A 15671-nucleotide genomic window follows, 5' to 3' on the forward strand; every position below is an offset into this window, starting at 1 on the left:
TGTATTGTGTTTAATCGAGATTAACAAGTACAGTAACAATATAAGGACTGAATTATTGATTACTTCGCGGTAATAGGGGGTTTGTTGATAACTGGTTTGTAGAAATCTTGATTGATTTGTTCTAGAGCTGTTTCATAATAACAGAACAGTTCAATCACCCGGTGTGTGTTTTTGAATTTTGGCTGTCGGTGCCTTGATTTTCAATACTGATTATTATAAGTTATTGATTATTTGAAAGCTACTGTTACATTATACTATGGGTTCTTAGAATAACATTTATTCCTAGATATACTAGTTTTCAACAAACATACAAATCTACATTATATCAAGCTACAATTCAATGGTTTTAAGAATTTAACATTGAATTGTAGTAAAGTGGTCAAATATAACTTGAGTTTGGTGCAAAAATCTAGTTATTTTTCAATTGTCAACTGTTAGCTTTGCAAGACATTCTCATATTGAAATTGACTTTGTTAAAAAACAGTCAAAGATTGAAAATCAACTTCTGGTGTTGTGTGGGGGTACTTTGGGATTGTTGTTTTGGGGTTTTTTTTTTTTTTGGGGGGGGGGGCTGGCATTGCATAACAACTCAATTGTAGGGATTTTTTCCGCTGATGTAAGCAGACAAGGTAATCAAATAATAGCCCTGATCCAATCATTTGCAATACAAAGTTACACACACCAGTGATTCAACACAAAGACATCCTTTATAAAAGATTCCAAAGTTGGACCAGACCACCACATCATTGCACCAGAGGTTTATATAGAGCTCCTATCCCCATGCAGGTAAATCCTGCTCTCTGATTGGTCAAGAGTTTGGTTGCCCATGCATAGGGCGAGTGTTGATACGCTACGGTGCACAGTGTGGGTTGTTTACTTGAAACACACAATGGTAATTCAAAGCTTATTAGGCCACCCCCCCCCCCCAAAGAAAAACAAATATGTTTTTCCTCCTGCCTTTTTGAAAAGAAGGAAGGAGGAGGAGTTGTTGTTTTTTCTTCTTTTTTCAAAATGGCCGGCTGACACATTTTTAAAGACAACCGGCTGGGCTATTTTTATAAAAAATAAAAAATAAATCTTTTCTGAAATTGTTAAATGTCTCTCTTTTTTTTTTTAACAAAAAAGGAGGCGGTCTCTAAAAAGGAAGCAGGCGGGACGCTAACCATGTTTTTAAAATAATTATTTGGCCTTACTACAGCAAGGTTATATGGCGCAGAAATATTGTTTAAGTAAACGAACTATAAGCTTAGTCAGTTCATATTGTTGACAAAATAAGACTAGTCATCCAAGTATTGAAATACAGTGGCTAGAATCATCCAGTGAAAAGGCAGAACAAGTCTTTTAATACAATGTAGGAACAGTGTGTGTTTAATATGATAACAGGTGATAATGCTTTTATTTAAAGTCACTATTGTGTGATTATCTCTGTTCACTGATTGAGGCTTGTTTTTGTTTTTGTTTACTTCGCACCTAGTAACAAAATAAACATTGGAAAACAATAGATTTCGCTTGCGTAATCCAATTGAAAGGCCTTCCCCTCAGTTGCTTCCCCTTCTTAACAATGGGAGCTGGACTTATATACAAGCGGAGAGAAACAAGAGAAAAAAATAATAATTAAATCATCAAAAAATCATTACCGGTGTGGTGTCAGACACAATTCATATTACATCAGCCATGGCAATTACCGATCAATAAATGAATAATGGGGTCTGTTCGATCCGTTAGCTCGATGCGCATCCGTTGTCACGGTACGCGTGTCAGATGACGTACAAAAGCAAGCGCGGGGGAGGCCAGCTGGACGATCTCTCAGATGTGGCTTCTGGGTGGGGCTCACTGGCGGCGTGTTGTCGGTAACAAGTGGGGAAAAATCTCTACATACCAGCACGACATCGCCAGATGTTGTAGTTTAGTATGAGTGGCTCCAGCTAGTAATTAATAACTAACTAAAGGATTTTATGATCTTTCCTGTGCAAATACTTTTGATGATGTATGATATAAGCCGTTGATTGATATTTACATGATATTTTTGTTAAATATTACTCTTTAGATTGGCATTCAATGACTTGTAGGTCAGTAATTCCACTGTAGGATTGCTTTTGTGTAAGTCAGAATTCCATCTTGGCTTCACTGTCACTAAGTGTATTAATAATTTATGTGAGAAATTATTTTTATTTTGTAAATTTCTTCCAAGTTGCTGTGTGAGGGGAGGGGGATACTGCACAATGGGGGACACAGAAATACTGGGTGGCAAAGGAAATACTGGGTAAATTTCCATTTTTGATGTAGCTCTTGGCAGACACACCTTTTCCATAATAACAATAGGGTTCATACCTAGTGAGTCTGTTAGTTGGTCCCTTGTACCCCCCTCCCCCCCCCCCCGGCCTTTACAAGGAAGACTGTGATTATTCTTAAACAGTCAAGAGTTTCCCCTCCACATTATAAATGTCCAAACCTACTCAAAAATAAAAGTCAAACTCCCTCCAAAGACAAACACACTAGTCGGATATTATATAGGCTATCAAATATTTAATATTGACAATGCGTGGGGCTCATATATAATAAGACCAAATCAAATCCGTTTCCCACAATAATTTTAAAAGGCCAGGCCTCCGTTTGTTTCTCCTTTAAAAACAGTTGAACTTTGGATCAAAACAAACCTGACCCAGGACAGATTCCATTGTGTACCAAACAACATTTAAAGAACCCTGTGGGTCAAAGTATAGACAAACCCTCCAGTGGGGGGTCCTCTGTTGACCCGCCCAACTTGGGGTCAAATCCTTACTTGGGTAATCTGGTAAGATTGACCCCTTGTGGTGCGTCCATAGGATTGATTTCAACAGGGAGGGTGTTTGGGGTTGGGTGTTTGGGATGGATTACTGGGGTGGACTGGAGAGAAGGAGAGAGAAAAGAGAGTGTGATCTATAACACCATCCTCTCCCCTGGATGCCTACAGATGTCTGGAGAGGAAAAATAGCATCTTCCTCCTCCTTGTAAGAGCCAAACATGATGCATTTCAGATACATTTTCTGACAGTGGCTGATATAGTAACTTGGTGTTGTTGATGTTCACGATTACATTTACATTGACTTTGGCAGGATCCTCGTTAAAATGTTAAGCAAAGGATGCTTGATTGTTGGTGTGGGGCATATCAGACACAAAAGTGCTACCAAACAAACTTTAGCTACCAGTGGAGAGTTGGAAAACATGAAACCCCATTGACAGTTCTGATTAACTCTTAAGATGTTAGAATAAAGAAAACCTTTACTACTTGTCATATGGATAACTCGATTCTTCTTAATATAATCATACAGCCACCATTTTTCGTCAGGCAAGCACAAATTCTCAGGACACCAAAAAGAGACCGACTATTTTTCTGATTGGGTTGCAATGTTTTGAATGGGTATACCAACAAAACAAGGAAAACGATAACTTAAACTGGACCACTTTTTTCTCTTGATTGTTATGAAGCACCGATGAATTAAGTAGCCTAAACTAGACGGAGAACAAACTCGCTCATCAAAGGGTACCTTTAACAATTTTAAAAGGTTAGACTTTTTACCGGCAGGGCACCGGGTAATTAATGCCGCTCTGAGTGGGTTTCTTGATGGGTGAGTCCCCATTGACTGGTAAGGGACCCTGCAGTGAGTTACTTAAAGGTCCCTGTCATGATTGTTGTCAATGCTAGAGTGTCCAGCAGCCTCAGTTGGTAACCTCCTGGTGAACCAGCTGTGTTTACTACTACTGGGTCTAAGGTGGTGTATTGGGGAGATCTGGTTCCATTGTCTGAGCTTCTTGTGTTATGGTGAATTATTATGAAAGATCACTGACCGCAAAACTGCTGGGTGCTGAGCAATGATGTAAACATCAACGTGGACGGTCTCAATTTGCAGTGTACTGATTCAGTTTGTCTGGACTGTTATTCTTTCTGGATGGTTTCGCCCCAACAGAAGAAAAGTCGTTTTCGAGTTTTATTCTTGCTATGGTCTGGTTGTTAAAAGAAGTCATGGAGGACTCAAAGGACCCATGGTAGGATGGAGTGATAGTGATTGTATTGCATTAGTTCAATGAAAAGGACCATGCTGTTCGATATATACAAGAAAGCAGTTGCCGTCTTACACTCCATCATTGCAGACTTCCAATACTTGTCTGCACTTCTTTCTCACATTTGTAATAATATGTATGCAATAACTGTTGCCAATTCAATAGTTTCATGTTTTCAATTCAACATTTCTTGGTCGCAAGGAAAATCTGCCAAATGCTCTACTGTCTGATGAGTGTGGATACCTTTCAATGTATCTTGTGATTGGAGGCGAGTGTCTTTTGATGTACTTTAAATACAATAATTCAGAGTATGTGGAATATTGCAAATTATTTATTTATATAAACCTAACACCTATGATTTTACAAAAAGCTATAGGCCTAAGAGTTGTTAAAATAAAAGATTATTTTATGGGTAGGCTACAGTAGTTATTATTTAAAAAGTGTGTTCTTTGTCAGAGGAGAGTTTGTTTGCCGTGTTTTTAATTTGTATGTCTTTTTAAGAAACCATATTATAAACAAGTTCACATGTTTTGCATAAAAGCAATTTGAGAAATAAGCAAGTTCACAGAAGACAGCCATGTATAAATCTCCTCTTGCAAGAATTGGGATAAGTCTTCGCAATCTCCTTAAGAAAGGAAAGAGTGCAATGTTTCAAACATTGACCCTTATCTCACCTCTGCTTTTTTACAGAAGCCACCAATTTTTTTGTTATGGTTCATTTTTCGGGAAACTAATTTATATCTTGTTTCAACACCATGCAAAGCTTAAAAATCTTGTTCTATGTTATTTTGTTTTTAATTGTAAGTCGGGACACCCTGTACCAATACACTATAATCTGATAAGATGCTTATTTTTATCTCTACTCATCATCTACCCCTAGAACTATTTATGACACTATTCAGACCCTGAATTGATTGTCTAACGCCATCGGTTTAACAGTAGCTATCCTCGGCCCATTGTGTTAGACCTCATTTCATTAGAAGCTAATTATTGATTTTTTTATATACATGCCTGCACACAAATAAGTAAGTTGAAAAGTTCAACGCAATTATCTCTTCCGGGGGGCTTACGTGGAATACAAAGACCGCTCTGTTCCATAGATAGGCTAAGACAGCGTACTTTTGAATAAACGTCTTTCACAATGAGCAAGCATGGGGAAATCATATTCTTTGAGGTTTTTTTGACAGAAATTTTCTACCTTTATTTGTTGTTTTCTTTTGGAATCGGCCTTGTATTTTTGGCTTATGCCCCTGTAGCAGTAGACATGTTCAGACATGCCCCTCTTTATGGATACAGTCTGATCATATTATGATATTATGTTGTCGACAACCCCTCACTGTTTTTCAACTCTAGTGGGAAAACTGCAGGGTAGGATTTTCTTTGTTCTGTGGTGGGAAGAAGGTAACATGCTGAAAATCTGAATTATTATCATCGGGGTGTGAGGTTTTGGTAGTGGCGCTTGGGTCAACCACAACCTGGGGCCTGGCTGCCCTTGAAAGTATTAACCTGTTTTATGTTCTTTTATTTGTTTGAGTCAATTGCTAGCAACATTAGTATGATGTTGAAAGACTTGAATGAAATCAACTGTTGAAGATAGAGTTTTGAAACATGATGAAATTTCGTGAGCTAGTTGTGGCGGGAAAAAAACAATAGGTTTCACATCAATGACACCTGAACACGTAGGACAAGCTCAAGTCATTGTTAGAGCTTAAGAAGTATCGATCGTTTTGTTTGCTGTTCTAATTGTCCAAAGGCTATTGTCCGTCTGACCTGTCTTCATCCTTTGAAGATGATCCTTTTCTCTGCTCATTGATGACTCATCTTTTTCACGTTCGTCCTTTTCACAAATCAGACACTCTCTTTTCTTTGTTCCTGACAGAACGCTGCTGTATTATGAGTGAGCTGAAGATCCGAGTGCGGACTCGACTGCGAAAACTGACCGACACCGACCAGGTTATTCTACCAGACCGCCACCCTACTCGGACCAACCGGCGCGACCAGCAGGCCGACGAGTTTATACGCCCAGTTTATAAAAACAGAGTGACCATCGAGTTGTGTCCGGACGATTTCCATATAATGCAGAAGGACAATCTCGAGGATGTCATCGACGTTGAGATTTCAGACGACGAGGTGATGATGGACGAAGAGGAGTCGGACACTTTTGAGGGGTTTGACTCCTCCCCTATGAGTGCCTCCTCCCAGTCGGACTCCCTGAACAACGCCATTTCCTCTCCCATCAACATCCCGGGAAACTCTGGCCACGCCCCGCGGGCGCAGCGCCCAAGCTCAGGAGGAACGCCACCCCAGTGCCCGGGTTATATCGGGCGAATGTTCCTCGGTGCCCAGAGTGACTCCGGTTCCCCATTATCGTCTGGCTATGGCTCGGCCTCTAGGTTCTTCCACTCCACCTCGACACAAACCCCATCAACTCTCGTGTTTTGCGAGACATTAATACGTCTGCGAATCTCAAGTTTCTCTGGTGACGAGAGACAACAGGCCACAAGGCGGCTGCGGATACAACCCCAAGGTAAGGAAAGTCCACATAGAGTAAGTTTTCAACTTTTACTGGTACGCAAAGTTTCTTACTACAAATTTGTATCTGAATAAAACAATAAAGACCAAAATTATCAATTTTTTTGGATCGTTGCACTTCAATTGTTGTTTTGTTAACTTTTCAAAATATACTACTTTTCCCCCCAAAAAATACTCAATAAAATTTAACTACTTCCTGGGTTTAATATACATCTTGCACGCATCATGGTCAAAAACGCTGATAAACTCTTGTACGGTGAGACTTTTTTTATATGAAAGTAAAGCATCGATGGGTTTTTGGGTACCAGCACATTTTACTCTGCATTTTGATTCGCTCAAGGACAGTAGGATACTATATAATCCGATTCGGAAAGTACAGTACGTTTTTAAATACAATATAGTTATAAAATGGTGTATACTTGGGCATGTCTTTGAACTTGTGGTTTTCTGTGGCTGTTTATTGACATTGAGATGTAGTTAGAAAACAATAGGCTTGAGCTTGTAGGTCCAATTTCATAAAGCATGTAAGCACCAAAAAACTTGCTAAGCACAGAATAGTGTTTTTTAGCAGGAACAGGTTACCAGCCAAAATTACATTAAGTTTGCATTGTTATGGCTGGTACTCCACTAAATTTTTACTTGGCAAGACAATGGCAAAGAAATTTGTCAAGCAGTATTTTCTGCTAAACAGCTTCATAAAATTGGTCCCTGATGCAGTGTTTTGGAAGTGAGCCCCGCCCCTAAGAGGAAACTTTGATCTTTCCTGGGCCGAGTAGCCTAGAGCTGCTTACAGATAAAAAAGTGCTAAGCACAACAAAATCATGCTTACCCAAAGAAGGTTACCAGCTGAAGCACACTTTCATTTATACAAAATGTACCTGGTATCCTGCTTAGTTTTGCTGAGCAGGGAAATGTTCAGCAATATTTTCTGCTGGAGCTGCTCTATAAATTTTGGGCCCATAAATAATAAGCAACAATCATTGCACAGTTTGAATTGTAGCAGATTCGATGGCGACACAAAAAAAAAAAAATATTAGACCCATACCAATAGAAAAATATAAACCACACTTCTTTTTCAAATCTTTAGCTTCCCAAAAATAATTTAAACTAAAGGACCGTTGGAAATCGCCCCAAAATATTTGTAAATACAGCTCTCAACTAGCTTGAAAAAAAAAATTATAATTATAGATAAATTCATTGTACGATGCTGCATGTGACAAGCCATTGTGATATGATTCATCCAATAGCATTTTGTGTTCATTCTCCCATTTAGAATAATCCATCAAAGGAGATATTTTCAGCCCCCCCCCCCTCACACGTGTCAAGCCAAAACATGTTTGAACATGTCCATGCCTGCCAGCCCAGCTTTGACATTTCACTGTATAGCTACAAACTTGATCACTCACATACACACAAAAATCAATTTAAAAAAAAATTGTGACAAAAAAAAATGCATTTATTCATAAAGATGGAGAAGCAAAGACTGTATTGGGTGGGGGCATACCTATTGAATTAAAAATGGGTTATATTTTGAGAATATTGATTTAAATGGATAATCGCCAAGTAATTTTGTTTTCTTTACTATTTTATAAACAATGTTTAAGTGCACATTGTTGGGCGGCTGACTTGATGAGTCACAGTTACTAAAAATAGATTCTTGTTTGCAATGTGAAAATCAAAATATTATGAACAAAAGTTGTAATAAATTTTCAAGTTGGTACACAGACTTTACTCCGCCAACGACCTCAGTTAGATTAAAGCTTTCAGAGAACCACCCATATCTCGTTATCAAATATACTAATCACAGTACCATCACATTGTTATGGATGGAGACATCAAAATGCTGAAATTTGACCCGGCCACAAGAGGTAATCCCAACTTAAGCAAAGCCAGCGAGTTTTTATGAATCCATAAACTATACATAATTGATCAGTGCTTAGATCAATATTTTATTATCAGACTTGATTAATTGCTGTGACAGCAATAGTTTAAGTAAAGGTAAACATCATTGTAAAGTAATAAACGCCAGAAGAGTCAAGCTGAGATTGTATTCAAACAAAGAATCATAGGACCTTGGTCCCTGATGATGGGAACAAATTGACCCCAAGATCTCTTGGGTTTGAGAGCTAGGTTGACCTTAAGAGAGGTCAACTGGGCAATTAGTTAGGGTGGTGTCTAGACTTCTTCAACAGGTTTACTACATGGTTTAGAGAGGACACCTGGGTGTTTTATTACTAATGAGCTGATGACAAACAGATTTAGGCTGTATGATTTTGAAATTGATTTGTTATATTCAGTTTAAAGGGTTATTAAGTACAGCTTTGTGTTTTGGATGATGAAGCCTCAAATGTCATAAATGCTAATGCTACATACACAATAATCAGCACAGAGTTTCTTGAGAGCATGGTCTGGAATGACCTGGTCTTGGCCTTGGTGCCCCATTCAAAATTAAACTTGCGAAAAATAGTTAATGGCCTGAATTCATACCTTGGGTCCTTTTTGGTTTTGGTAAGCAGTTTGCAATCAGCTGATTTTATTTTCTCAAAATTAAACTTGGAATATTTTGCTATGGAAGGGAATTTTGCAAAATGAAAAGGGCCTTGTCCCTCTCAGTGTACATTGGGCTCTTTGTGTTTATCTATGGCAGGTGCATAACATGGCAACACATGAGAGGGAAAAAACAATTAGCTGGTGTGGTGTCCAAACAGACTAAGTTGTGATTTGTGGTGACATAATCTTCCTGAAAAACACCCAGGAGGTTCAGGAAGCATTACCTGGGAGACCTGGATGCAATGATAACACATTCAGACTGGGGAGTCTAAAAAACAACACCTTTGTCAAGTCACACCCCCTTATAATGTGATTGGGGATCCGCCCAATTGACATCTGGTTCTCATACTCAGAGTGTCTGTTGTGGTCTGATTACTCAACCTGATAATGAGGTCAACCAGAAAATTAATACACCTCCTATGGCCTTCTGCTGGGTCCCTCTGGTGACAGGAATGAAGACACTAGCAAGAGCAATATTGTTCTTTTACTTTTGAAAAAGATGATGTGCTTGTGACCTAAAGGCACTGGACACTTTTGGTAATTACTGGAAATAGTTTAAAAAAAAAAAAATGTAATAGTTCTCTTTTGAGTGAGTGTTGGATCTGAGAAGAGCTGGTTGGGCCTACCTACTTCCAACTGGTCTTGTGTTTGTTTGTTTTTTTACTGATATTCAGAACTCATGTGTCCGATTATGCTCCTTTAGTCAAGTTGTTTTGAATGTTTTTAACCTGCACTTTAGCAACAATCTAATCTTCCATTTCATTGTGAATCAAGCATAAGCTTCCTAAGCAAGAAACTGCTAATGTAATTCCTACAAATAAGCTACAAAGTTTAAATAACCTGTGTAGGATTATTGGATTGTCCCAGACAGAAATTCAATCCGACCATTGTTTGCATTGTCGCCCCAGTCTCACGGAGTGACTCGCTTTGTGAGCTAAATCCAGTTCAGTGACTTTTATCCCTTAATTGTTCAAATATATATTAGGGCGCATTGAACACACTCTGGGTCACAGAAAACAAGTTGTCTGGTTTTTAAGTTTACCCTGGGACTTTAAAAAATAACTGTGATTAATTAAGACTCTGCCAAGGTTGGCTGAACTCTCCCCTCAGTGGTTGATTAAAGGTACTTATGTGATAAAAATCCCTTTTCAAATCAGGTGTGTAGTTAACTGCACAACCACTAAGCGCTTAATTAAGAGTGGGCCAAGTGCAACTTTTTTATGGGCTGTTGCTGTTGCTGAGCTTTGTTTGTGTGTGGAGGGGGGGGTGTTACCTGATTGTGCAATCCAATTAGCAGGATTTGGCAACTTTTCAACAGGGATTATAAAAAGAACACAGAGGGTGCGGTAGAAATTCAACTTGGCACAGGGAAAGAACTGAAAAGGTGAATGCGGGGTCAGCTTAGGGGTAACCTAGGGTTCATCCTAATGGATGTTACTGTTACCATAGAGCAAGCGTTGCGGATGAATCATTATTATGACTTGTTGGTGGTAGAGTCAGCTTGCAAACACTGGACTCCCATAGGCCGTGTTTGGAGAATTACTTGTACAAACTTGAACTGTCAAGTACATAAACGTAGCTGCTGGAATTTTTAGTTTCACTAGTTTGTGTAAAATTTGTGTAATATTTAACTTTCTTTAACTATATTAGAGACTGAAAATAAACACAAGTCATTGAAACTGGAAACATGCTGGTATCAGAACAAAATACACACTGCCCGCCCCTGGAAATTGGATCTGCAGATGAAGAAATGTTTTCCCACAAAGTACTTGGCTTAAGGTATCTGCTTTTACTTGAACATCTGTTTAATGGTTCATGTGATGGAATGATGTGTAGTTGTTATGTTTGAATAGTCTAGGATGTCCACAGTTGGATGTTGGACTTTAATACATTGTTTCACTGATAACTATTTTCAGACAATCCACATATGTGACGATGTACACTACTTTTTTGGCCATTGCCTTTTAATATTGTCAACACTGTTCCACAGAACACCCCTTGGTGTTTGAGGTGCATTTATCCCCACCTTTGTAAAAAGTTAGCTTTCAAACTATTTGAAGTTTCTCTGGAATTAACTTACTCTGGAAATTTATATTGGTATCAATCGCCACAAAATACAGGTAAGTATTCTTTTAGAACTAAAATACTTTTTATTTTGTACTGTAAGCCAAACAACACAATGTTTGCATAAAAGGGCGTTTTATCTGGGGGTTTTCTTTCACTTTTGAGTACTTTTTAGCTGTATGATAAAACTGAGTGAGACTAGACTGTCTGATCTTTTGAGTGGATATCCAGTGGTGTGTGTAAGGTCAATCTATTTACCAATCACACACAACACACATACACAGTCCACATACCAGTTCTAATAGTGTTTGCTGGACAAAACCCTGCTTTCTGCAGAATTTCCCATGAACACAGACTCACATCCGCGTCCTGGAAGAAGGAATAAACTGCAGTTTAAATTTCTCTCTTGGTAAAAGTTCTGAAGATTTCCTCAGTGAATGTTGCCCCATAGTAATTCACTGAGAGTTGCAGTTCTTCCTACATCAAGAAGCTAAGGAATGCTGAGCCAGGCATTTGAGTTCATGATGTGAGAGTTCCATGAGACAGAACTTGCTGTTCTTTATGAGAGGATTAGAATACAACAACAGGACGTACCGTACCAGGAGTTTTCTATTGGGAGTGTTTTCACATTGGATCATATCGTGGTTGGATAACAGTGATTTAGCCATCATGGTGGATCGTTCACCACGAAGCAGACATAGGGACTGCTCACCGAGTAGAAGTGAAGGGAGCAGCAAAACTAAAGGTATAGAGACAACAGTAAATCCTGTCACAGTAGTAGTAAACTTGATAATGGATCCAATCTGAAAATTTTGTTTATAATTTCCATGGGTTGTTTTGTCTGGTTTGTGAAAAATGGTGTTCCAATTGAAGTTCTGCACAGTAGTTATATGTGACAGATCCTATCTGAAGTTTTATTTATTATTTCCATTGGTTGTTTTGTCTGGTTTGATCTATTTCAAAATTCCTTGTGCATGATGAAAATGGTGCTCTATCAACTGACATGGGAAAGGCATCTGGAGGATTTGGATGTTTTTGAAAGATTGAGGCATGTTTTGATGGTATGGTTGATGTTTAGGAAGTGCAAGTGTTTGCTTATCTTGCTGTGAGTTATTGTGTACTTTGAACATTTGAAAACGTAAAAGCCGTATCATTAGATGATTAGACTTGATAGGCAATCAAAACACACAATTTATTGGTTGGGGGAAAATTAGCATACTAACCCCCTGCCCCAAAACCTGGAAAACGTACACAAAATATGAGGTTGTCGTCCTTTGGAGGGCAGGCTGGGTATAGAAGGAGTGTGGTTGTGTATGTACTGATGCTTTTGTAATAAGGAACTGGCACGCAATGCGTGGTTATCTTAGGGAGAAAAAGTATGTAATCCCAGATTGTTTTATTGGGTTCAATACAAGAAAGATAACCTTTAAAAATTCTGAAACTAGACTGAAATATATGTGTGCGGGACACTCTCTTTGGACTTGCAGAGAGGTTTGCGATATCTCTTTGAGCAGTGTTGGTTCTGAAAAGAATCGGTGGCGACTCAGGTTATCTTCTTGTTATGCCCCCGCCAATATCTTAATCACAGCCCCCTCAAAAAAAACTGATATTGCTAAAACAAAGCTGACTGGAGAGCTATTGATTATCTGATCTCCCTAGCGGCTGAACCTCATCACCATTTATCATCCTGGGTGTCAAAATCCATTGTGCTTAACGAGACGTGACCACCCAGTCCATCAATACCAGAAGAAATAATCAATTCGAAATTGATACCACATGAAAGCCTCGTTCCGTAAATCATCCAGTTACGCAGCCTATATAAACATGATAAAGCCTCATGACACATTCAACTGCTCTCTTCTTTTTTTGCCACCACACCAATCATCTTTCGGCGAGAGAAACACGTTGAGAAAGTCGCTGGGAGCCGCGGCAGCTGCTGTCGTGTCATTGCACGCGATTCGGAAACTCGCCCAACAGGAAGGACAAAAGGTGGTGGGGGGATGCTCTTGTTAAATTAATTAAAGGGGAAGGTGTACTTGTATCTGACTTTTGTTTTGGGCAGCGATCTTGCCTTTTTAAACTGAGGAACAAAATAGTCTGGGCCCTGAACAAGAGTTTCTGTCACACTTAAGTAAAGAGTGGTTAGAAAGAATTCCCATTTGACACACTTAAGTAACGAGTGGTTAGAAAGAATTCCCATTTGAAAACATAAACACAAATAATATTGCAAAAAAATATAGTATGGCGAATCTGTTCTGAATACATTTCTTTTTATGGGAGGGGGGGGGGGTGGAGGAGTATGGTTTCCATTGCCATGTCCAATTTTCTTTTGCTAATATAACAAGTAAGTGTTAACCAAACTATATGGCCTTGTATGAATTGGTGGCTTCAACCACACATACCAGCAGTCATTGTTGACAGAAAACAAAGCATAAAGCATTTATTATAGAAGTAGACAAAATGGACAAAAACACCCTCTGCCCTTTAAACAACACATTGGGGACAAAAACTGTGTGGTTAAACAGTGACTGTGTGGCAACCATACCAGGGGATTATAAACTAGGGGCTTGCATTGACTGACATCTATGATGTAAACATTGAATATGTAAACAAACACACTCAGCGCGCACTGCTGCAATTCAAACAACAGCCTTCTTTGTCCTGAAGTTTGTGCATAAAATTTGTCTACGTGCGAGCAAAACGTTTTTGTGTTTTTCATTAAACCGAGGTTGATATGAATACAATAGATCAAGGCTAACAGTAAATTATCGATAATATGTAAATTGACTAGTTTTAAGTGTGACCTGGGATCCATTGAACGCATTCAATGTTTCGTTTCAATTGGCAGTCCGTGTAGCTGGGTACAGTTTGAGACTAAGTAGAGAGGACAACCAGATGTCGATATTGAGTTAATGAGGGATTAATTATTTGTAGACATGAGGAGTTTTCAAGGGTAGGCTGCTCATTAGTGTAGGTTTGACTTAAAAATAATTAATTAGTTGGGAAGGCACAGCTCATGCCCCCCCCCCCTAAACCCCCCCCCCCCCCCCCCCCCCCAAAAAAAAAAATGTCTAGCTGTTTGCAAGTGACAACTTAATCAGGCTTCAGGCCGTGAACTTTATATTGTGAAAGTAAAGTAATTTTCCACTAGTAAAGAGGTGTCTCTATGTAGAGAATTTCATACTTTTACCAAATGACAAAAAATAACTCAAGGGATGTGCTCTGTGGGTGCTCTCTGACTTGCTGTGTGGTCGTATAGAATTTTTTAAAAGTCATAAACTAGAAGTGTGTGACTAAAAACTGACTAAGTGTGCTGGGGTCGATTTCACAAAGAGTTGGGACTCGTCTTATCTCTAGTTCGTAACTCGTCCTAACTTAGGATTAATCTTAAGGTCTGCATGCTACAGTGCAGGGTTGGGACTCGTCCTAAGTCCTAAGATTAGTCTTAAGTTGGGAAGAGTTTTGTGAAATAGACAACTGGGGTTGCCAGTACCGTCTCCCTCCCCAACTCCCCTTTCCTACACCTCCTGCCCCCTGCCGTCCACCCTCCACCCCTCCCTGCCCCTTCTCCATTAACTTGCCAACGCTTGGACAAAGTGATGACAAACTAGCGGGTCATTTTGCTTGGATGTTGTAACAGTTAAAAGTCCCTGTATTTGTTTTCTGTTTTAATAGCAAATAAAAGAGTATTCAATTCCAATGATAATACAGCAACATGTCCATTAAAATATCTATTTCTCTTCTCCGGATATAGCGGTTATGCATTGGTAACGGTAAACAGGAAGCTTTTGTGTCAATGTACAAAATGATAATGCTCTCTTGTATAAGCTTGGCCTTTAATAGTCACTGGACACCTTTGGTATGCCTGACATATGCATAAACAATTAAAATCGGTGAAAATTTTGGCTCAATTGGTAATCTAAGTTGCAGGAGAATAAGAATAATGAAAGAAAAAACATGATTGTTGCACACAAATTTGTGTGGCCTGACTTTTAATATTTTGAGTGAGAAATTACCTCTTTCTCAAAAACGAGGTTACTTTTTGTTATTTGTGAATTATTACAGGACAGTTCTTGAAATGTTGAAATCCAGACACTGTTAAGAAATAATCGATGATGTATCAAAACTTTAAAAGTCATTGCGAAACAATGGATGAGGAATAGGGGAATAACCATGAGCCAGTGCCCAACAATGGGAAAATATAACTTTAAAAGTTTTTTCTTTGTCCTGGTGAAACAACACACCTTCTCAAATGCTCAACTATCAGGGCCCAATTTCATAGAGCTGCTCAAGCATAAAAAGTTGCTTAGCACAACAACATTATGCTAACCAAAACAGGGTTAGCAGCCAAATTACCATGTCACATGTACAATTTAAACTGGTATCCTGTTAATTTTTGCTAAGCTAAGCAGTAAGCTTACTAAGCAGCTCTTGCCAGAATACAAAAACAACAGAAGCTAGATCGCTGAAGTACAGCCTGGCAA

The 15671-nt window shown here is 38.9% G+C and overlaps 1 protein-coding gene across 1 annotated transcript in view; it reads left to right on the top strand.

Annotated features, from left to right (window-relative positions):
• LOC117288395 overlaps positions 1–15671 on the top strand; it is a gene marked incomplete at its 5' end in the record, with an annotated part of 44236 nt that overhangs the window by 13548 nt on the left and 15017 nt on the right. Inside the window, one exon of the mRNA XM_033769280.1 lies at positions 5921–6568. Coding sequence (XP_033625171.1) covers positions 5921–6568 — 648 coding nt within the window. The remainder of the gene's footprint in view (positions 1–5920; positions 6569–15671) is intronic.

Source organism: Asterias rubens, chromosome 1 (genome assembly GCF_902459465.1).
Source record: "Asterias rubens chromosome 1, eAstRub1.3, whole genome shotgun sequence".
Lineage (NCBI taxonomy): Eukaryota > Metazoa > Echinodermata > Asteroidea > Forcipulatida > Asteriidae > Asterias > Asterias rubens.